This window comes from Gordionus sp. m RMFG-2023, chromosome 1, assembly GCF_954871325.1.
Source record: "Gordionus sp. m RMFG-2023 chromosome 1, tfGorSpeb1-WG-v2, whole genome shotgun sequence".
NCBI lineage: Eukaryota > Metazoa > Nematomorpha > Gordioida > Chordodea > Parachordodidae > Gordionus > Gordionus sp. m RMFG-2023.
This window is the reverse complement of record NC_088775.1, coordinates 62,251,637-62,275,584: the sequence shown is the minus strand read 5'-3', so window position 1 is coordinate 62,275,584 and position 23,948 is coordinate 62,251,637. Positions and strand designations below refer to the sequence as shown.

General features: G+C 26.6%; 1 protein-coding gene across 1 annotated transcript in view; it reads left to right on the top strand.

Annotated features, from left to right (window-relative positions):
- LOC135931158 (dual specificity calcium/calmodulin-dependent 3',5'-cyclic nucleotide phosphodiesterase 1C-like) overlaps positions 1 to 23,948 on the top strand; it is a 56,003-nt gene that overhangs the window by 25,339 nt on the left and 6,716 nt on the right. The window contains exons 3-13 of the mRNA XM_065468070.1: positions 8,227 to 8,343; positions 9,501 to 9,677; positions 9,897 to 9,960; positions 10,014 to 10,130; positions 10,182 to 10,322; positions 11,919 to 12,019; positions 12,103 to 12,228; positions 17,075 to 17,176; positions 17,269 to 17,389; positions 17,882 to 17,963; positions 18,164 to 18,362. Of these exons, the coding sequence (XP_065324142.1) occupies positions 8,227 to 8,343; positions 9,501 to 9,677; positions 9,897 to 9,960; positions 10,014 to 10,130; positions 10,182 to 10,322; positions 11,919 to 12,019; positions 12,103 to 12,228; positions 17,075 to 17,176; positions 17,269 to 17,389; positions 17,882 to 17,963; positions 18,164 to 18,362 (1,347 nt within the window). The remainder of the gene's footprint in view (positions 1 to 8,226; positions 8,344 to 9,500; positions 9,678 to 9,896; positions 9,961 to 10,013; positions 10,131 to 10,181; positions 10,323 to 11,918; positions 12,020 to 12,102; positions 12,229 to 17,074; positions 17,177 to 17,268; positions 17,390 to 17,881; positions 17,964 to 18,163; positions 18,363 to 23,948) is intronic.

Below are 23,948 nucleotides of genomic sequence, written 5' to 3'. Positions count from 1 at the left end.
ATGGTAACAGAGAGGTATATTAGTTTCATGACCTTTTATCAATGTAACTTGCTAGAATTATATAGCCTTATGTGGTTTTTAAAAACCATTATCAATTGGAATATGTATGAATTAATTAACCTTTTTTATCACTTGTAATTCTTTACGCAAAATTTTTTTATATCAGCAATCGAAAATATTTTATATTGTAATAGATAGATTTTGTATTTAAAAATATTATTTTTAGAAATGTCTTGTATTCTAATTTATTTTGTATGCAAAATATTAATGACAAAATATGAAATTCAGAATAATTGTCTAGAGTTAGCATATTTTAAAAATATATCCCGGCCGAAGGCCAGGCAAAAGCGGGCCAAAGGCCCGCAAATTAGGGGGTATGGGGGGCGAAGTCCCCCTTAAAATTTTTTTTAGCTGAGCCCCCTGAGATTGTAAAGGCTAGCGACGCCCCTGATTTAAGCATTTAATATAAGTTTAAAATATAAATCTTCTAATATATAGCAATCTAAATTGAGATTCAGAAATTCCCAACAAGTCTTTCGTTTGATTTTTCACCTGTGCTTTGAAGGGAATAAGCATTTATTAACAATTTGTTTTATATTTGTAGGGACTTTCACTTTAACTCTATATATGTTAAATAACATAAACATATGTTTTTAAGATTTTGTAATCTATTAGATCAAGCATAAACGTAATGACTATAACTAATAATAGACTAACAACATATACACAAATTTAATTCAAAGGATGATGGGATTTTATTATTATAAAGTTGATAATAAACCATCAAATTTTTTAATTTAAAACAAATATTTACATTCAAATTTTTGTAAAATTTATGAAAGGATTATATCCTTAAATTTTTATAGTTTAATTCAAATATCTCACTGTCACAACGACAAGTTTGTCATTGTGCATCAAAACCTAAATATAAAAATAGAAAACAAATATATATATAAAAGGAAATTAATAATAATTAGGAATCACGAAATCATAAAATCAACTTTAATTCTTTATTCAAAATTATAATAGTAAAAATCATAAAAAAATAAAATAAAATATAATTAAAAAAGTTAATAATTTAAAAAAAACAAAGATTCTTTGTATCGTAAAAATTTGCTTTTTATACTCTTTTCAATCTTCTTATAACTAATCATAACTATTCAAATATAATCTTTTTATCACGCGTTATAACAATAAATCCACAAGAATTCTTTATGCAAATTACATATAAAGTACAACAAAATCCAAAAGAAATCTTTATGCAAATTAATTCTAACATTCACAACACCTCCCTACTTAAATTAGACCCAACATTCTGCGAATGATCAATCTTCTTTCGATCTCGACTTATTCTTCTTAATTTTTGCTGTCTTCTAAGTTCTAACGAAGGCTTTGTCGCTTGAAATTTTTGAATTCTATCTGTCGCTTGTCACCCTGGGAAATGATCAGCTTTTTATCTCTGTAGGCCACTGACGAACTTGATAAACGCTTGTTTTCCACGATCCACTCTTGATGAACGATTATCGATGCCATCCAGTTTCATCGTAGCTTGTTTTCTATCATTCTCTTGTAATCCACGATTAGCTTTTTATCTCGATAAACGATTGGTCTGCGATAAACGATGGTTTTTACGAATTCTTGTTCCTATGATTGTCGATTTCCGTATCTTAGACTCAAGTCTCGATAATAATTGGCTATTATTGATCCGCGATTAACGATTGTAGCATAACGTCTTGACCCTCTTTTCTATCAATTTGCTTGTTTTCCCCCTTTCTCTTGTAATTGATTGGTTGTTACCTCTAATTCTTGTAATCGTATCTATCTTTCAGACTTCCGGGTCTTCTACGACAGTTTGCCCTTGCTGAGATATCGGGTAATCACATCTAATCTACTTCTACCTAAAATAATCTATTTAAATAACTTCTGAAATATTTTATCACTTTCTTATATTTATTCTCAAATATAAACTACCTAATACAAATATACTAATAAAATATATAATTATACCAACCTTATCCTAATGTCTACATTTATCTCCTCTAAACTAATTCTGCCTTTAATAAATGGCGTAAATTATACTAAATCTTAAATTTATAATACGTAGCAAAATATAATAAATTATATAAATATATCAAATTCTATCACCCCTCTCCCCTTAATGAAGCCTAGACCCATATTTTCATTGAAAAATTTACTTGTACATCCTTTAGCTGTTGATCCCATCTTCTTTTCAGCCATGTCTATACTAAATTTATATCTAAAAATCCTATTCTAAAATATATATCAAAACCTATCTCTTTAAAAAAATTATCATTGTGTATTTATTTCCTCATGTACTCTTTGACACTCAGTCTTTAAAAAAAACTGCTGAAATTAATAAATCTCTTTTCATACATACGTTGTTGAGAAATCAATGACATCATCATAAAAGTTTTCATACTTACGTTTATGAACAACCTCTTAACTCATCACTATGGTTTTCACCCCACGTCTTTGAAGAACTTATGAAATCTAATCATTATAATTTTTTGCACAACCGTTGTTGAAAACTGATATGTATATTTCTAAAGCATGTTTTTTCTTTTGTATTATTAGAATAATATTGTATAATTCTTCTTAAATCTTATTCATGATTCAAAATAAAAATCCGATCTCAAATTGAGCTCGATTGCGGCATAAATTTTCTAATGACGAAAAGCCGATTCTCTCTATGAAGATTTTTTGGTTAATCTACAACCTAATATACTAATTCACATTAATCCTTGAGGCTGTTTTATCTCTCGCAGCCTTTAAAATAAAAGTTAAACGTAAATCTTCAATAAGAATTTAATCAACAATTTCCTAACAATAAAGTTTATTCTAATCTTATTCACCGAATTTTTTAATTATTATATCTCAGCAACCTATTAGTTAAATATTAACTTTCGCAATTTATGTTTCTATTTCTTTGTCAAAGTTATTTCTAGTGATCACTTGATAATAATTCTAAAATCTAAAATATCATAGTCTTTATTAGTTTCAAAATTCCAATGGTTTTTAGTTTACCAGTAACTTCTAAATATAAAATTCCTAATTATCACCTTTAAATAACTAAACACAATTATATCTTATCTACTATGAATGTTACCTTTGTCTTTAATTTTAGATTTTATATTCCTACATAAACATAATCTTAACAACATAATTTTTCCTTTTCATCTTTATTTACATATTTTTCTTACGTTCTTCTGGAATTTTTTTTTTGTATTAGAATACAGTTTGACACATCTCCTTGTTGTCCCACCGGTCACAATGCGTGATTTGCATTAGACTGAAAGTTGTAAAGGGTCGGTCTCCTCCGCTCTCCAACATCATTGTCACAACGACAAGTTTGTCATTGTGCATCAAAACCTAAATATAAAAATAGAAAACAAATATATATATAAAAAGGAAATTAATAATAATTAGGAATCACGAAATCATAAAATCAACTTTAATTCTTTATTCAAAATTATAATAGTAAAAATCATAAAAAAATAAAATAAAATAAAATAAAATAAAATAAAATAAAATATAATTAAAAAGGTTAATAATTTAAAAAAAACAAAGATTCTTTGTATCGTAAAAATTTGCCTTTTTATACTCTTTTCAATCTTCTTATAACTAATCATAACTATTCAAATATAATCTTTTTTTATCACGCGTTATAACAATAAATCCACAAGAATTCTTTATGCAAATTACATATAAAGTACAACAAAATCCAAAAGAAATCTTTATGCAAATTAATTCTAACATTCACAACACTCACAAATTATTTTTAAACTTTTTTAAGGTATTCATTGGAGTGATCCGGGCCTTATTTTTCAAGTCTAGCCCGACCCAATATTTTTTAAAAAAATTTGTCCCGCCCGGCCCGATCCCAAACAAATTTTTATTATTTGTACCGAAAAGCGCTACCCGAACTAACAATAAAAATTATTTATACGCCAGGCTCGACCTGAATTTATTTAAATTTAGAAAATTTCAAATTTTTTTATTGTAAAAAAATATTCTACAATTAAAAAATATTAGCGCTTTGAACTTTAAAATATATTAATTTATTTGACAAAATGTATGATATCATATTTAAAAATTTAAGCCCAACCCGGCCCGACCCAAATTTTTTTTAAATTTATAGTATACTAGTGTTTCTATCAAATATTATCCTTACCATAGTATATAGAAAGCATAATTTATTATAAACAAATTTTTTTATAGGCAAAAAATAATTTGCTCTTTAATTTAAAAAAAATAATAATTAAAAAGACAAAAAAATTATAAGATTTAATCTTTTATTCCCAAAAACTATAGGTTTAAAATATTTTATTTACAGAATCCGTTGTATTATAAAAATAAAAATATTCTACTAAAAATAAAAATATTAACGTTAGTGACAATTTGATCTAGTCAGCTAATCGCCAAATATGGTTGCTCGAGTTTTATTCGGATTATTCGACTATGACTTTTAGTTGGGGACTGTAGAACTCCACTAATTAACAACACTACTGCAGTAGAGGTATTACTCGATCATTTTAGTCAAAGTTTCTAGGTTTTATGGACCATTAATTGCTTCCTAAATTGTGCTAAAAAATCTATATGAGGTATGAAAAGGCCACAAAATATATATGGCCACTCAACGCCATCATATAAACTAATATTTTATAAAAAACTATAAAGATAATTTAACGTGATTTTTAATTCCCGGTCACACTTTCATAATGTGCGCTCTATTTTGAAGTTAGAGTGTTAAACCCTCCCCCTGCCTAAAAATATACATCATATTATTAAGGATATATTAAATTTTATATCATATTACGGAACTATTTATTTTAATTTGAAATAATTAGAAAATATTGCATATAAAACCGCCAAGTTATTACTAAAAATATATGCAATTTCCTTAATTTTTAAATGCTTTTATCAGTATTTGGTAATGTTAAAAATCTCGATTTGGTGATTTTTAAAAGACATAGCCCTCGAGATTGCACCAAAATATACAGAAATGTTTGGCCCTTTTTGGCAAAATCTTTAGGTTTTGGTAATATTTGTTTGGCTTCTTGATTTCGACTTTTTTCAAATCGGCTAAATCGTATTAAATATCAAGTTTTGATTCTTCTTAAAGAGAAAAATCTTTCATTTGTGCAAGTGCTAATAGATATAGTTGTCAAAATACAATAATTTTAAAATACTAGCAAAATACTCTTAGATTATAATGATTTATTGGTGAAAAAGTCTTTCGCTTATTTGACTCAAAAATTACCCAAAAGGTAGTAATGTCAAAAACCTTAGCTGATTTTTTAAAAAACTATTAAATTAATATTCCAGCCGACATTATGTTGCCTATAAGCAGGGTTGCCAGGTAATTTTCAAATTGTGGGAGAAATTCGGTATTTTGTGGGAGTAATATAAAAATTGTGGGAGAAATATGAAAATTGCTAAGATTAAATTTAAGTTCTTAAAAATATGTATTTTCATTATCCAAATATCACATATCTGAAGTGGTGTATATTTCTTCTCCATTTTTTATTTTCAGAATCAATTATTTCTTATAAATCGGAAGTTTAAATTATAACGCAATAATAATTTCTCTAATTCCTTAACAATATTTACTATTCTACTTCGTTCTTCATTCCATCCGCTGTGATAAGATTATGTAATCCAAGCGCCAAGCATAGGGGAAGTTCAGATTTACCTATCCTGAGACTTTCTCTGACATTTGATCCAGTGTCCAGGCCATTAAAATGTTCTTATATATTAAATTGATTAGATTTAAGGTATCCATAAAGAAAGAATAGAACATTAAAAATATTTTAACTCGTTTGCTGAAAATACCTTAAATATTACTGAAACATTTTTTATAAAGTAAAATTCCTTTTTTTAAAATTATGAAACGAAATATTGAATTATTAAAATAGTAATTCAATAAATTTTGAATTTTATGTTTATGTTTATAATGTAAAAATTTATAATAATATATTTTATAATTTTATGATATATAAATTAATTTATATATTATAATTTTTAATTAATCATAATTTATAAATATAGTAATGACGAAAATAAAATATCTACACAGCGTTACCACCAATTTAAGAGTCAGCCGCGGCGCACCGATAGCCTATAATTTTTAAATAGGTTTCTTAAAATTAGCAAATAATATCGGCGGTGGGGTGCAGCCGCGCACAAGTCTATCTATGATTACTTAAACCAGTATAAAGGGAAAAATAATTATGAGCAATATTTTGGCCAACCTTACGATTAAAGCTACTGAATACATTATATGCTGAAATTTCATCCATGTTTATTGCTTAATTATATAAATAGGGAAAAATTGGCATCATGCCAGAAAGAAAAATATATATAAATCAAAGAACCAAATATCTTGTTTGCGATATTATTTACTGACTAACTACATTAGTCCCTTAAACAGATTTACAAAAACAAAATAGAAACCGAGTTATAATCAAGGTGAAAATTATCATGTTACACTTTAAGAGTGAAATGAGCAAGTTTTTGGAATGTATCTGATTCCCGTAAATCTTTAGTAACTTATTAATACTTCAGTAAATTTTGCCACCCACTAAAAAGTAACCGAATTATAAGCGAAATATGATTAAGTGTGAAAGCGGCCAAATTTCTGGTAACACTAACTCTGAAATTTATATCAATAGTTTATTTAGGACATTTTAGTATTTCAATCCTTTAATAGATAGTTTGAAGAAAAACCCATTATTACCATAATAATAAAAATTTGACTATAGCACTGAATATCTGGATGAGCCAATATGTAATGCCTGATTATTACTTACTAATTCAAGTTTTTGCAGTCAATAAACATAAATTGGTTATATATATCGCATTTTAAATTGTGATACAAAAATTACCACTAAATATATATAGGTTTCTTTTCTCCTATTCAAAATATTTATTTAAGTATCTATTCTACGATATTTGTAGATTTTTCTTTTCGGTTTATTTAATGGATATAAAATTTAAATAGTTAAAATCTCTTTATATTTTTAATCTAGTGATATTTTCAAAAATATTTTATGAATCTGAATCTTATATTGAGATGCAGACCCCATGAAGTTTTTCAAATTTCTGAAAGCACTAATCTACAGTTTAGCAATATGTGAGTTAACTAATATACATTTTAGTATACATTTTAAGTTATCAACCGCTTGGTGACATTTTAAATAAAAATGTTATTAGCAAAATAAGAAAATTTCTAAAAATTGGTATCAGGATTATAGATATTTTATTGTATTTTAAAATATAAACCTCGATGTCTCTGTCTGTAACATTGACACTGTTATAATTTAATAGCATAGCGTATAAAGGTATTCAAAGGAGTTTTTGTATCTTAGAAAATGTGACATCAGAATTGAATTTGTTTATGGTGAAATTGAAAACAATTGCAATAGATAATTTTTCACTCTCAAGTGTTAAGTTGAGCGATAGTTAAAGTACTTACTAAGTGCACTTTTACACTTTAAAAAAGACTCTTTGGGAAGCGTCCAGTGTTTCAATTAGTTTTATATAGTTTATAAACATTTTTTATGTGAAAATTTGATTAAAAAATTAAATGTGTTTAATTCTTAAATGTTTTTTTCTTAAATAATATTTATTAAATATTTAATTCTTACCTAAATATTTATTTCTTAAATATTTAATACTTACCTAAATATTTAATTATTACCGAAATTTTAATAATTAATTGAAAAATTACAATAAAAAATTTTGAATATAATTAATTTAAGTTGAAATTTAAGTTTTTCTCACATTCACATTCACATTTACCCTTAATCTTATATATAAAATTTATTTATAAATTAAGTCATTCGTACCCACTATACTATCCTATTAAAATGATTGAAATTCATTCTAGCGGGGGGGGGGGGCACGCTAGGCTTGAAAAAAATGATTATTGCAGTTCTCTAATATCAATATTATTAATTATCAAAATAAAATTAATATAATATAATGGCTAGATACAGTTTCTTGCCTCATATCATCAAGAGATAATACTAAAGTGATTTTTTATAACCTTTAGAAAAAATCCTGGATACGTCTATGATTCTTATAATAGTGCAACATTCGATTTGGTTATAAGTTAGCTATTGTAATAAACATAATTTTATCGCGATCATTTTTATGTCTGAATTTACATTACAATTAAGTTAAAAATATTTTCTATATAATTAGATTAAGAGATTTATTAAAGATGATGATGGCCGGACAAAGCTTTAAAAGGGAAACGTTGATTTTGTCAATGGAAAACGCAATCTGTGCTTTAGAAAAAGCTTACACATATGAAAAAAAGTTATATACTTTTGATATATTTAATATTACAATTACTATTAAATTTTGTTTATACTTTTTTATAAACCTTTTCCTAAAGAAACAAGCTAATTCACTCATCTTTTTAAGATTATGCGGAAAATTTAAACATTATTATTAAATACATCTATATTATCCATTACAAAATAGATGTAAATAAAGGACTTCATTTTACGACGAGATTTGATAAAAAGACTTTAGACATTTTACAACGGCTACTCATATTAAAAAGGCATCCGTCATTTTGTAACCTCTAACCATAATTAAAAAGGCTTTAGTTATTTCTCATTATACAAAGGATGTAAAAATAGAGATGATTTTACTAATAATTAACTTTTTTAAATTTAAATCATCATCCTATTTTAACATTACACTAGGTGCCCCCCTCCCGTGTTTTTGAACACGCATAAAAATAAAAGATGCAAGTGGTTTGAATGAAATGCATATATCTTATGCAGATCATATCTAATATTTCTTTAATGGTTATTTGTTAGGTAGAAAAAGTGAATTATGAACTATGGTATATTATTCCCCATAGTAAAGAATCCGATAATTTATATTGTATATTTTAACTACAGCAAGGTTATCAAGATGTTTTATCAGAATAAAATATATGAGCTAGAAAGATATTCCAAAAATTTGCCTAGTGGCAGATCATGTATCTTATAAAAAACAACCAGATACCTATGAATCACAAAATATTTGTAGACATGTCATGATGAATAGTGTGCAAAGAAATGAAGGTGTAATCCTAACCCTTTTTTGCAAATATTAACATTTGCAGAAGCTTGAAAAAAAGAAGCTGCTGCTGCTATGTCCAAGTTTATAAGAAAATATTTTATTCAACATGCCAACGGTCTAATTGTTGTTCAATCCGCATGACCATAAATTTGTAAATCTGTTAGATTATCACCGCTATTAACCACAGAAAAGATGAGTTTAGTGATTAAAAAAAATTGTTTTTGGGTAGATTTTAATCCATATTTTAACATTAAAACTAAAAATATTTCAACTATAAACCCAAATAAAAAAGAAATTCCTTTAGCCGTTTTTATAAACGCTTTGAAAAAACTTCATTTTTTGGGCAGGGTTATCCAGGGTATATTAATATATGCCTATTACGATTCTAAAATATATAGAATGCTTAACTGTGATACCGATGAACTAGATACCAAAAACATGCAATCTATCCCAGAAGAAGTTCAAGATTGGCTTTCTTCAACTTTCACCCGTAAGCTTTCAATATCGAATGAGGAAAGCAAGCACAAATTTAAAAGCATTGCAAATGTTATTAGGGCCGGAATATTCGTCGATAGGTTAATTTCTAATCTCCTTTTACATTATATAGCTTAAAAAATTTAATATTGTCCATTATAAACTTTAGTATCAATTATTTAAAAAGTTATACCTTAATATTATCTGAAAATCCTTACCCAAGGATTCAACATTATATTTTTATTATACGCTTCGAGGTTATTGTAACATTAATTAAATTGTAATTTATATTTTGTTATTTAAATTGGATATATGGAAAGAATTTATAGAAGAGCTTCCTTGGCTAATTTCCACATTTCGACTCCTATTGTTGATGCACTAAAGGTAAAGCATATAATATATCAGTTATTTATTTAGTGCATGATATATTGGTCTAGAAAATGAACGATTGGGATTTTGATGTATTTGAACTTCATAAAGTAAGTGATGAGCAATCGCTACGGTACATAGGCATCGAAGTATTGAATAAATATGATCTCATCAATAAATATAAGGTACATAGCTCTATGGAATTGACCTTTTTATTCTTTAAGCCTAAAAATTAGATACCGATTAAACATTTAGAAAATTTTATGAACGAGCTTACAAATGGTTATAAACTTTATGACAACTCTTATCATAACGTAGTACACGCTGCGGATGTAGTCCAAACTGTATTTTATTTGATTCACAGAACCAAACTGCAAGTTTTAGAAATTATTTAATATTTAATTTGGTTGATTTATTTTTTGATTAATTTATAGAACCCATTTAATTCTTAATATATTTTCATTTATCCATCATGATTAGGCCTACAAAAAACGAATCGAATCGAAAAATACTATTCTTCGTATTCGATTCGAGTTTTTGAATTGAATAAGAATGTTATTCCTATTCTTACGAATAGTTCATTATTAGTATTTGTTCGAATATTAAAATCTTCTATTCGATTCGATTCGAAATTTTTTTTAAAGTGTATAAAAATATATTATATTTTGCAAAAAAATTACAAATAGATGTGGATGTTTTAAAATGAAACCTTTAAAGGATTCTAGTAAAACTAAGCTAATTCTCATCAGCCTATCAAAATTTACAGAAAATAATAAACCAAATCCCAATGATTTCATAACCTTATCCGAAAAAATATTTATAAGAATATTAGAATTTAAAAAATTTGCGGTATTTCATTCGTTTAATTTATATAATAAGACTTTATATACTTTAGTGCAATTTTTTAAAATATTTTTTTCTAATATGAAATCAGAAAATAATACTTCGGAAGAAAAAAATCCATAGAAAATATCCATTAGAAAAGTTAAATAATTCATTATATTTTTACTTACGAATACTAACGAAAAATATTAAATTCAAATTGAATTAAATATTGAATAATAAATAATTCGTTTTAGGACTAATCATGATATGTCTAACCCTAAATTATCTTATTTATTAGCATTTACTATGAAATGATTAACAGTTATTTCTTTTGATCCCATATACGTCTTATTTTTGGGTATTCTTACAATTTTTAATATTGTACATCTTGATTATAATTTTCCATAACTTTTTTTAAAAATTAATTAGTGTTATCCTTTTTAAAAATTTAATGATTTCATAAAAGATAAATAAAAGATAGGCTAATATTAATATATTAGTTTAAAACTCCATAAGAGTTGTTAACGATTCATTTAAAAGTGTCTTAATACAAAATTTAAATATTTCAGTTACCCGTAGAAATATATTTTTATGAATGTATTGATGATACCATACCATACAATAAAAGATTGATATATTTCTTATACAATTAAGAAAATTTTTCTATTCCTCGCATAAGAATTATTTATTAATTACACTTAAAACATATATTATAGACATAAAATGATATGTAAAGTTAAATTTATCGCGTCTGCATTTAATTTAGCAAAATTTATAAACAACCATATGTTAAGGTAACTATCCACTGTATTTTTATAAATTATCTCGATCAAAAGGTGATTTGTTCTGCTTATTCCAAAGATCCTTGAGCATTTTATCATATTTGAATTTATAAAAAAATATCGAAATAAGGGTATATTTTGTAAAAATAGAATAATTGTTTAATTTTTATCGAAATAACAATTATTTTCAATTTAAATTAAATTAAAATATAGAAACATATCGATTTTTGATACCGATACTTTAACAAATATATCTCTAGAAGGCAATCATTATGTTTATAAAGTATTGCCGATACCTATCGATGCCTAAAAAATATTTTATACAGTATCGCGATACTTGAGAACAAATAAATTTTTTGAATATAGGACACATTGACAGATATTGAAAAATTTGGTTGTTTTATTGCAGCTATGATCCATGATTATGAACATACAGGGACTACAAACAATTTCCACGTTAAAACAAGGTTAGAATGTTTTTTAAATATAATTTTATTCTTTTATAAAATTTTATGTAAATGTGTATTTCCATTTTATAAAATTATCTTAGCTCTCAAATGGCTTTACTCTATAACGACAGATCGGTGCTAGAAAATCATCACTTAAGTCGCACATTTAATATGATGAGGGAAGGAGAAACAGGTATCTTAAGTGCTTTAAACAACGATGAATACAGGTTTATAAAAGTTTATGGCATTTTAATCTAGAGTAGAGTCCTTTTCCTAAGTTAATTAAGGAATTAAAAAAAAGGTTAATTAAGGTGAGCTAAGCATTTATTAAAGATATTTTTTAAATAAATCTAGATAATCATCTAAACTATTTCTGTATTTAAATGCACATAAAGATACAATTATACCATTTTTTGCAAGATATATTTTTATTATAATTATGTAAGGTGTGCATAATTATTAATTTAGTTATTGTTAAAAATTTTGAAGTGAGCTAAAAAAAAATTATAATGATTATCTCATCTATTTATAAAGCACATATATGATAAATAATAATTGTTAAATTTAAATAATACTTATACAAAATAATTAAACTACCATTTTTGATGTTTAATGGTTTACCTATTGGACGAATATTTACCAGGTGCCGATTTGTCTCGTTTTCAGTTAGATTTTTACCATAACCAATTTTGAGATATAGAATAAAAGGGTGGGGCCAACTTCAGGGTAACCCGCCATATTTGAATTTACAAATAAAAACTATATAGATCCATATAGAATGATTTATAACGTTTTCAGTTCGATTTGTACCATTACCAATTTCTTGATATTGACCGTTAAAAAATATGGCGACAAAAAGTAAGATCTTTAAAAAGGGTTTATAAAATCATTTTTAATAGCAACCTATAGAGAACCTTTTTTCCTTCCTAATGATGCTGTAAAATTATTTTTATCTTCATTAGTTTTTGCAAAAATCAAGCTTTAATATTATAATATAGGTAAAATTAGCCTCATCCTTTTGTAATTTTCACATTTTTTTAATTTTTAAAACAAGATTTGTATTTGTACCCTTTTAAACTCGATTATTTGTACCATTATTGTTTTCCAGATATCAACCGTTAAAAATATGGTGCCAAAAATATAAAATTTTAAAATAGGTTTAAATTTTTTTTTAATAGAAAGTGACAGAGAACCTTCTTTTCTTCATAAGGACGCTTTAAAATTTAAAAAACTAATTTAAAAAACTAATTTAAAAAATTTAAATTGCAAATATCTGGAAAACGGTTATTACAAATCATATTGAAAACGGTACACAAGCAGGTACATATCCGTCCAATAGATAAACCATTAAAAATCGAAAATGGTGGGGCAACTTTACGGACCTGTATTTGTTTAGCTTTATAGATAAAGAACAGAACAATTGGTAAAAAGGATTCGTTTTTATTAATACAAGATAATTATTTTGATATTATTGAACAACTTGTTCTCTAGTTCATCATATGGTTTCACAACTCAAGTTGGTGGTTAATGTTAGAAAAGGCGATGTTAAGCCAATCCCTATTTTATTTATTTTTTATTTGGAACGAGATTGTCATATTTGGCTATAATATATATTTCAAAAATCGTTCTGTAAACCTCTAAGGGATAAGAGCGTGGCTTGCCAATCCGATAATTCTGGGCTCGAATCTAGCAAGTATCATATTTTTTTCTGAAGCCAAGATAGTGGTTCCATTCTTGTATACAGTTGATTAGACTTCATCACGTGGTTCCATTGATAAATATTAAAAAATAAGTGGGTCTATTTCATTTTAATAAATTTTGGTTGTTGTTTAGCAAATTAGGTTATTATTTAGAAAATTTATGTGTGACTTGGTAGTATTTAGCATTAACGTGGTAGTGTAAAGTAAAAATATACAATATTTGTAAATGAAAAACTGAACAATTGATAAAAGAGGATCTAATTTTTAATACTAGTATTAATTTTGATTTTAATACATAATTGATCTATTCATCTTCTTAGTTCGAGTTTAATTCGAGTTCACATCTGGAATTCATAACTTGAGTTCACGACTCTAGTTTATAGTTCATAATTCGAGTTCACGACCATTTTTTGCTTATAACTTGAATTCACGACTCTAGTTCATAACTTGATTTTAAGGAATAAGTGTACACCTCGTTCAAGTTAGTCAATTTATTTTTCCCAAAACTTAACTCCAGTTTATGATGGCTAAGTAAACTCAACTTAGTCGTTTAGCAACACTACTATCTATTCCCAAAATAATTAAAGACTTTTGTACCCTACTACAGATATACTAAAAATCTCCAAATATGAGATTTGGCCACCCTCTCATCCTCCTTCCATTCTCACACTCATTTCAGTCTATACCAATAAATGATCTTACCCATCTTCTATAGTTGGAAAAAGGGCCGTTGACACTATTTTAACTAACTATCTCAACAACCTAAACAACTTAAATACCCTTATCAAAAACCTTACTGTTCACCAGGCTTTTATTTTAACTAAATACCTTACCCTCATTAAAAAATTAAAAATAAATACACCTAAAACTCTATATTATATGAGATCATCACCCATATTTAAATATCAGTATCTTCTGGCCTTGCATGAACCTAAAATTAAAGACCAATGGAATCGCTTTTAAACCTAAGATTTTCAACTTCCGCTTGGCTAGCCAATTTGTAGTGTAAATCCGACGGAATTGGCACTGCTCTCAATTGTGGTTCTTTCCAACAAGTTTCTCGATCTCCAACTGCTCATCCCAGACATTAACCTAATCTTAGCTCACCAGACTTGGGGCAAAATTGCCCACCATTTCATTTCAAACCAACCTCTTATGCCAAAAAATACTGAAATAATCTACCCGTTTCCCGTACTTTTACCAGTGGCTACCTTGAGGTAAAGCCGAATTTAATCATTTTAAAGCGAAAACAGGATATGAATGTCCAGAGGCAATATCCAGTTCCAACCTCACATTAGTACTCTCGTCAGAGTAACCTAGAATCTCTACTGCCTTCCATCTAGGATGTAACATAGTAATACCATCCAAATGTGTTGGTTCTAGTAAATTAAAAGATAATAAGTGACGCCACCCACTAACCCACTACACTGCAAATATTCTTATCGATGCCAACCCCGCCACAAAGCAATAAGCAACTCAAAACTAAAATATTATCCACCCTTGAACCAGTAGGTCTCCTTAATGACAAAATCCGGATGGTATTATTTAATACCTTGGTATAACGGCCTTCCCCTAGCCGGGTAGTAGTTCCAGGCTGATTTAAAATCAAATCAAACAATTCACACTTTACCCTGGTCACGCCGAAACTTCATACAAACAAATACTCCGATATTATTTCTATGCTCATAGTTACCAATACGCTGAATCTTTGGGGACGAGACTTTCCATTTAATCAACGGTCTCAAAAATAATAACTGTATGGCCCACCGTTAAGTTTTACCTATGATAAAAGGATTTCCTTAGAAATCTGCATACCCAACTTCTGAAGTATCCATTCCTCTCTTGGATGACCCCAAATCTTTTTTCATTTTTTTAAAAATAGTTATTTAGTGTCTACCTTTCAGTGTTTTTTTTGGACTCTTTTTTATAAATTTAATTAATCATCCTTTTTGAAATAATCTTTTTTACCATATATGTTTTTTAAATAAGAATGTTTATGTCATGTTTTTATCGTCAAAATTTTATAAATTGAAATAGTTTTTAAATAAATAATAAGATTATAAAAAAGCAAATAACCACAATAAGTAATAATTGTTTGATTTTAAAATATAAACATTCTCAAAATTGTGCCGTCATCCATACAATAAAATTAGTCTGGTTTTTTGTAATGAAATAACTTCGACATAATATTTAATGAATTTGATTCAGATAAAATTATTTTTAATTAGTGTTATTAAAAGGCTTGACCCTAGCCGATTTTAAAAAATGCTCACATTATTTTTGCCAGAAAAATACTGCCTAAGCCTTGAGATTTGTTTATACATGTCCACACCTTTGTGTGGCAAAACCTTCAGCCTCGCAATATTTTTCTAGATGAAATATTGAGCATGCCGTTTAAAATAGGCTCATATCGAGCCGTTTAACTATACTATTTTTAATATAAAATAAAATTCTATTAAAATGTATCTAAAAGTATCTAAAAATAGAAATAGATCTTCTAAAACAGTATAAAGATACAGATACTTTTGCTAAAGCGTATCTTGATAGAGACACTACATTTTTTTTATCTACATACTTCAACAACTCCTACGCTAAGCACGCTAATTAGTTTAAAATAATATACTACACTTCATATTTTAAAAAACCCAATAAACATTCTTTATTTTTTTTTATCATAAAAATTTATTTTAACACTGAAAACTTAATTAAAAATTTAATCAAATCATTAATATTATTGATAATTGCTAATAGTGTTTATTATAATAAAACACATACACGTTGAAAACAGAGTTGGTTTAGGTTCTGTTTTTTAATTTGAATTTTTGTTTTTGAAATGCGATTTTTTAGTTTTCTATATTTAAAAAATAATTGTTTTGCTTTTATTTTATATTTTTTGTTCTTGTATTTTTTAAAATTAACTAAGGCTTATTTCTTTATTTTCAATAAAGTTTTGAAAGTTTTTAAATTAAATTTTGTGATATTTTCAACAACACATAGTTAAGTAAATAAATAATAAAAAAATATCAAAAATATCTTCCTCAATTTTAAAATTAAGGAAAATAATTTTTTATGCCTAAATGTTTATAAGATATAAATTTATACTTGGTATGTTTTCCAAGCTTAAACGTGCTAAGTCTACACTTTTGCCCATACTGACCGCTGCTGTTATCTTTACCTTAAGCGATAAGCACACTTAAATTATATTTATTCAAAATTGAGAAAGTTCATAGAAAAAAATTGAGTTTTATTAATTACATATATTCCTTCCAACACCTAAAAGAATGTAAAATCAGCTGATTTATATAAGCGTATATTTTACAATCTAATGAGGTAAATCTAATTAAAAGTTATTCATAGTTCTTCTTTATTTTAGAGAATTTCGAGATTTAGTTATTGATATGGTGCTAGCAACAGATATGTCTTCTCATTTCCAGCAGGTGAAAACGATAAAGCACCTGTTGGTACTTCCAGAATAGTAAATATTATTATATAATTTTTTATTATTTTTTTGATGATATAATATATACTTATTTTATTTATAAATTAAATCATTTTAAAATATTTTAGTATTGATAAATCCAAAGCATTATCATTAATTCTTCACGCTGCCGATATTAGCCATCCTTGTAAACCGTGGCAACACCACCAGAAATGGACACATTCTTTGATGCAGGAATTTTTTAGACAAGTTTTTTTAATTTGATTTGAAATAAAGCATGTTTGCATTTATAGAATTTTAAATATAATTAGTTTAATATTCTTCTTAACTTAATTAATTATCAACCCTTATGATGATTATGATACTTAAATTCAAAGATATTAATTAACGTTAAAATGCTATAAATATATTAAATTTATATTATTTACTGATTTAGATTTTTTGCCTAATATCCTTTTTAAACTTAAATTAACTCAAATTTTTCCTTAATTGCTTTTAAATTGCCCTTTACTCATATTACCCTCTGCTTATATTGTCCTCTATTTATATTTTCCTTTACTCATACTCTCCTTTACTCATATTGCATTTTACTCATATTGTTATATTTCAATATGAATGATATCGAAAAATGACGGTATGAATAAAAACTTGCAAAGGGTCACATGAGATTGCAAAAAGGCACATGAGTTTGAAAAAAGACGTGAGTAAAAAAGGCTATTATAATAATTTTGACGACATTAGGGGGACCAGGAATTAGAGATGGGCTTGCCCTTTTCACCCCTGTGCGATAAAACCACAACTTTGGTGCCTGAATCTCAAATAGGTAAAATTGTATTTTTTTTTCTCTATCTTTATGCAGTGAAATTAAAAAAATATTATGTCCGATCAATTAAGAATAATTGTTTTATTTTTAAGGCATAAGATAATTTTCATTATATTTTAAAATACAAATTTTATTATTATTTTTTTGAACTTTTACAATTTTTTACCAAAAATAATTTTATTTATTTTTCATTTTTTAAGGCTTTATAAACTATATAGTAGACCCGTGTTTTCAGGTATTGGAGGCCATGTTAGAATCTATTTTGGATTATAAAGATAAATGTAAGACCATAAAAGAAAAGGAAGATAGCAGCAAACATCATGGCGCCTCTACAAGTATGGAAGTCGAAAAAGATAGAAGTAGCTCTATGAACAACATTGTGATACGTAATCCCAAAAAGTTTAGAATATATATCCAAATTAAAAACCATTTATTTGCATCAGACAAAATATTTAATAGGGGAGACCGGGGATATTGTGTTCTCGGGGAAGTATTTCTTTCTCAAATAATTTAAAAATTAATAAAGTTTAAGTTTTGAAATTTAAGCCAAATATGTATTTTAATAAAGTGCTTAAGTAGGTCCAAAATTGTTTCGGACAAAATTGATTTTAAATGAAAATTTAAATTTCAACATACCTAAAGTAACTTTTTAAAATTTTACATTTTCACTAATAACTTTTTTTTATAAACGTTGTTTGGACTTAATATTAATTCTAAATGATAGAGAAATATATATTTTATCATATATAAAATATTGACACAATTTATGGTAATTTAATATCTTAAATTATATTTTAATTAATTGTGAAGACCTGGGGTAGGTTTTGGCGGGGTGCGTATTAGCCATTTTTAAGCAAGGATTATTTTGAATAAAAAAAATCCAACTAAATTTTTAAAAACATTAGAAGCCACTAGTTTGTCTAGGACTACTAGTGACAATATGAAGATGATTAACATATTTTTTGCAATTATATGACAGATATAAGTGACAACAAGTACTTTCGGGTGATATATGTGCAGGGTCCTAGCCACGGGTTTTGACCCCAAACCTAGCCCCCAGAAAAAATCTTTGGCCCCCATAAATTATTCCGGCCCCTCAAATTTAAAAAAAAAATTTGTAATTGATTATTTTTATATTTTTTAAAATAAATTTTAAATATTTATTAAAAAAACATGTCTTGTTTGTAAATTTCTTCCTATCCTCTTTTATTTTTATCCAATAATAAATTATCATTCATTCATATTTTATCATTTTCATGTGTGTTTGTGTATAACATTATATAGGCGCTTAATTATAATGTTTAAATTGTACTTATTTCAATGATATTATTTTATTTATTATGGTTCAATCACAATATTATTATCTTTTGAAAGTCTATGATATAGATCTGAGTGCAAATCATAAAAAACCGGGATTTTCTGAAGCTAATCAAGTGGTTACTCAAAGCTTGATATATATATATATCAAATCTAAGGAAACAGATTGATACCGATTCGTAAATATTTATTAAAATAAAAAAGGTTCTTATTAAATTTTTATAAAATTTGGTAATTATTGTGCAGTGTTGCTAAACAGCTCTATTTGGGCCAATTTTCAAAAATGGTCCGATTAAGATCTTAGACAAAATAATATTATCTAAGCCCGATATAACCAGTTATTTAAAACAGCGGTGAATATTTTAGCATTATAAAGAAAATAGTGAGATAACACCAATTTTGGTAAGCTAACAAATTAACCGTAATTTTTACGATCTTAAATCAAGATTTCATTATATTTCTTAACATACAGGAGCTACCTTTCCGTGGGACTGGTTCAAGAAAAATTACGGATGCTGCAAATGTAGAAAACATAATTTATTCTTTCTGAACTATTTATAGCAATGTTTTCATACACTATCCAAAAAGATTCTGAATTAAATAAAAATACGAAATTTATATATAAAAATGCGTGATATACATCACCCAGATTCAAAACAAAGTAATATCTATTACGGTAGATATGGTGCTTGAATTATTTCAGATAAATGTAACAAAAGTGAGATGCCTTTTTTTTGTCTTAAGGCTGATGTGACAAAAGATGCATTAGATTGTGAAAACCTGAGCATAATATTATTTATATTTTTTCTGTAGAAGTCCAAGAAAATTTAATAAGAATTATTAATTTACAGTGTCTTTCTGCTGAAAGCATTACTAATTGCATTTTAAAGCAACTTAATGAGTTAAATATTAATTCAACGAATATGATAAACCAGGCATATGATGGTGCAAACGTTATGTCTGGCCGAAATGGAGGAGTGCAAACCCTACTTCAAAAATAAAATTCATAAAAAAGTTACTTTTATACATTTCTACAACCACATGTTGCATATTGTGGCTCAAAATTGGTATAATATTGTTATAATTTATAATTTTTTTAATTTATTCAATGCATTGCATAATTTTTTAGGCGGTTTAACGTTACCTGTAAATATACAGGCCATACTCTTAAGAGACTTTTAGACCAGAGGTGGACTGGTCATTTAGTAACATCTCGCATAATTTATGTTAATTTTGAGGCTATTGGTGAAGTATTAGTTTACTTTTCTAATGGAACTCTTAATTCAGAGGTTTCCACTCATGATTCTGTAGAAACCTCTGGTCTTTTATCTCAATACGTTAATATAAATTACTTTATATTAGCCATTATAATTTATAATATTAATAACAATATATCCACTATATGTTTCTACAGTCAGTAGGTACTTATCAAGTGGATGCTAAAAATTGTAATGATTCCACGATCAATATATTAAAAAAAATATAAGAAGCAATAAATTTATTGATTTGATTAGAATAAAGGCTGAAAAACCTTATTTTTTTAACATTTTTGAAATTTTTTGTCAATTAGCTAAAGGATTATTAGCTACAGAAGTTAAAGAAACACATAATTTTGAAAATATCATAAATATTATGTAAATATCATCATGCATTTAGAGAATTGTATAAATGCTACTCAGCAGCCATCATCAATGGGATACCAACGGCTTCTTGTGTGGCTTCTTTCTCTAAAATAAAGAGAGTTCTATCGAGCACTAGAGAGTCGATGAAAGATCAAAGTAAGCAGAAAAAAAAATTAACACAAAATTTATCCTTTAATTCATTTATGTTAAAATTAAAAAATAAAAATCGCCGTATTATATTATAGTATTATTTTGTATGTTCATATTATAGTATTATTTTGTATTCATATAACATTAATAATTTTTAAATAGCAAAAACTATGAATGCTTTATTATTTGTTTTATTTAAAAATATTTGTCCCCCTAAGTAGGCAGCTGGCCCCCCTAACTGAAAATTCCTGCTACGAGATGAACCTTATTAAATTTTATTTGACAATTTATTTTTATTTATTTACTTAGAATCAACACTTTTATATAAAAAATTTTTTAAAATCTAAAAATAAAGAAACGTTATGACCAGGGTTGCCAGGTCAAAATTTTCAAATTGAGGAAGATAATTGGTATTATGCGGGAGAAATATGAAAATTGCGGTAGAAATATAAAAATTGCTAAAAAAAAATTTTTGCGGGCCTTTTGAATTGACTTAATTATCCGCCTATTATTTTTTATAATTAGTTTATATAAATACAAAGTCGGTAACTATTTTTCAAAATAAAATAACATCTTTATTAATTTAAATATATAAAAGAATGTAAACAAGATAAAATTTTATAAAAAAAACGATTTTAATTTTACAATTAAAAATATATTTTATGCGAATGTCCCACAAAACGACCGCAATTGGAAATCTACTGTGTGTGTGTATAAAATTATAGGGATAGGCGCTTAATTATCACGTATCACGTTTAAATACATAATAAGGTACTCAAAAATAAGAAATAATACAGATGCAACTATAATTGCGGCAATTGTAATCACTTATCTTGTAGTACAACATTCACAGAAAAACTTATCATCACAATGTTGGTAGAACCTTTTTCCCATAATATTTAACGACTCTAATATAAATGAAAACTATACTTGTAGAATAAAAATGAGCAAGGCTATCATCAATATTTTAGGACCTAAATCCAGGAGGTCAATTTTTGACGATTTTAAAGATGGGCCTACATATGCAATTCTAACAGATGCATCTAATAAGGGAAATATTAAAATATTTTCCTTGATCCTCCGCTATTTCAACAAAATTCAGGTCATTTCAATAAAACTATTAAATTTTTTCCCCTCAAATAGTGAAAAATCCAAAGACATAGCTAACCATATAATGGTAAATATAGCAGATTAAAGATTATCAATAAATTGCATGTCAGCTTTCTGATCTGATAATGCCTCATTGAATTTAGTAAAAACAGAGTGTATTTACAGAATTGAGTCAGCACAATGTTTGTTGCGATATGTTCCTATACCCGCCATCGATAGAATTTTAAAATTTTATAAATCTTTAAAAAAATATTTATTAAATATTTTGAAAATTTTTTTCAATAATGAATTCCAGATGTATATTTAGGAATGATTTTACATGTAGGAAATCTACTACATGTTGTTAATGTGTAGTTGCAATCAGAAGAATCTTAATAAAGATTCACAAAATTATGCTGAAGATGTGTTCATCTTTACAGTTAATAATTGACATAAAATTTTATAGCGCCATTGCTAAAACTTAATTATATTTTATTTGAGATTATATAATAGACTAAATGTTTACCGTCATTATTGAGATATTTATAAAATTCCTGGCATGACATATTATATATATTTGTTTAACCATTAGCTCGGCCTCAAATGTTGTTAAAGCAATCCAATTTCTCTCCTTTATCCAGGCAGTCCTCATCAGGCTAAAAATGCGCTCGGATCAGGCATTAGAATGAGGTAAGGAGAAGATATACTCGCCTATTTTTTCCAAGCATGGGGATTTATCGTTATTACGAAATTTTTTTACCCATTTCTCCTCTGCTTTTAGACCATTTAACTTTAAGTATTTTGGCGAATCATAAAAAATAGAGAGAATTACAATCTCTTCAAATAAGACATCAATGTCTTTCGGTATTTTTAATATATTTATTAAATTATAAAAACCATCAATTGATGGTTTCTGTTCCAAAGTCATAATATTTATACATTTGTAAATAGAGTTATTAAAATCAAATTTGATTGTAAATATTCTAAAATCTTAATAAAAATATCTGCTTCATTTAAAAATGTATTAATTATAGTATTATTTGAACATTTTAATATAATATTTTTAGCAATAGCGCCATAAAATTTATTATCTATTTTTAACTGTAGAGATGAACAGAGCTGTAGCATGATTTTGTGAATCTTTATCAATAAAGAATCTTCAAATTGCAGCAGAATATTAACTACATGTAGTAGATTTCCTACATGTGAAACTAATCCTAAATATGCTTCTGACATTTCATCCTCGAAAAAATTTTCCAAAATTTAATGACAGCTTTTAAAATCTTTATTTAAGAAGTATTTCTTTAAAGGTTCGTAAAATTTTAAAATTCTCTCGATGGCAGGTATTAATGATAACCATCTGATAGGTACATATCGCAACAACTCACACCATTCCAAGTCGGACCACTTCACCAACTCTTTTAATTCATTAACTCTTTTAATTGATGAACTAAATTAGTTAAAACATTTCATCATAGTTATTTCGACACCTTCTTGCAAGATTTATGTAGTATACACAGCCAATTGGTATTAATTCATTATTATGCTGCCTTAATTCGGTAACTTTGGTTTTTGCCAAAATTTACAGAGGCATTATCAGAGCAGAAAGCTGACATACAAATCATTGATAACCATGAATCAGCTATGTTTACCATTATGTGGCTATCAACATTGTTGGATTTTTCATTATCCGAAGAAAAATTTTTAACAGTTTTATTGAAATGTTCTTATTCTTGTTGAAATAGCGAAGGGAGAAATGTTTTAATATTTCCCTTATTAGATGCATCTGTTAGAATTGCATATGGAT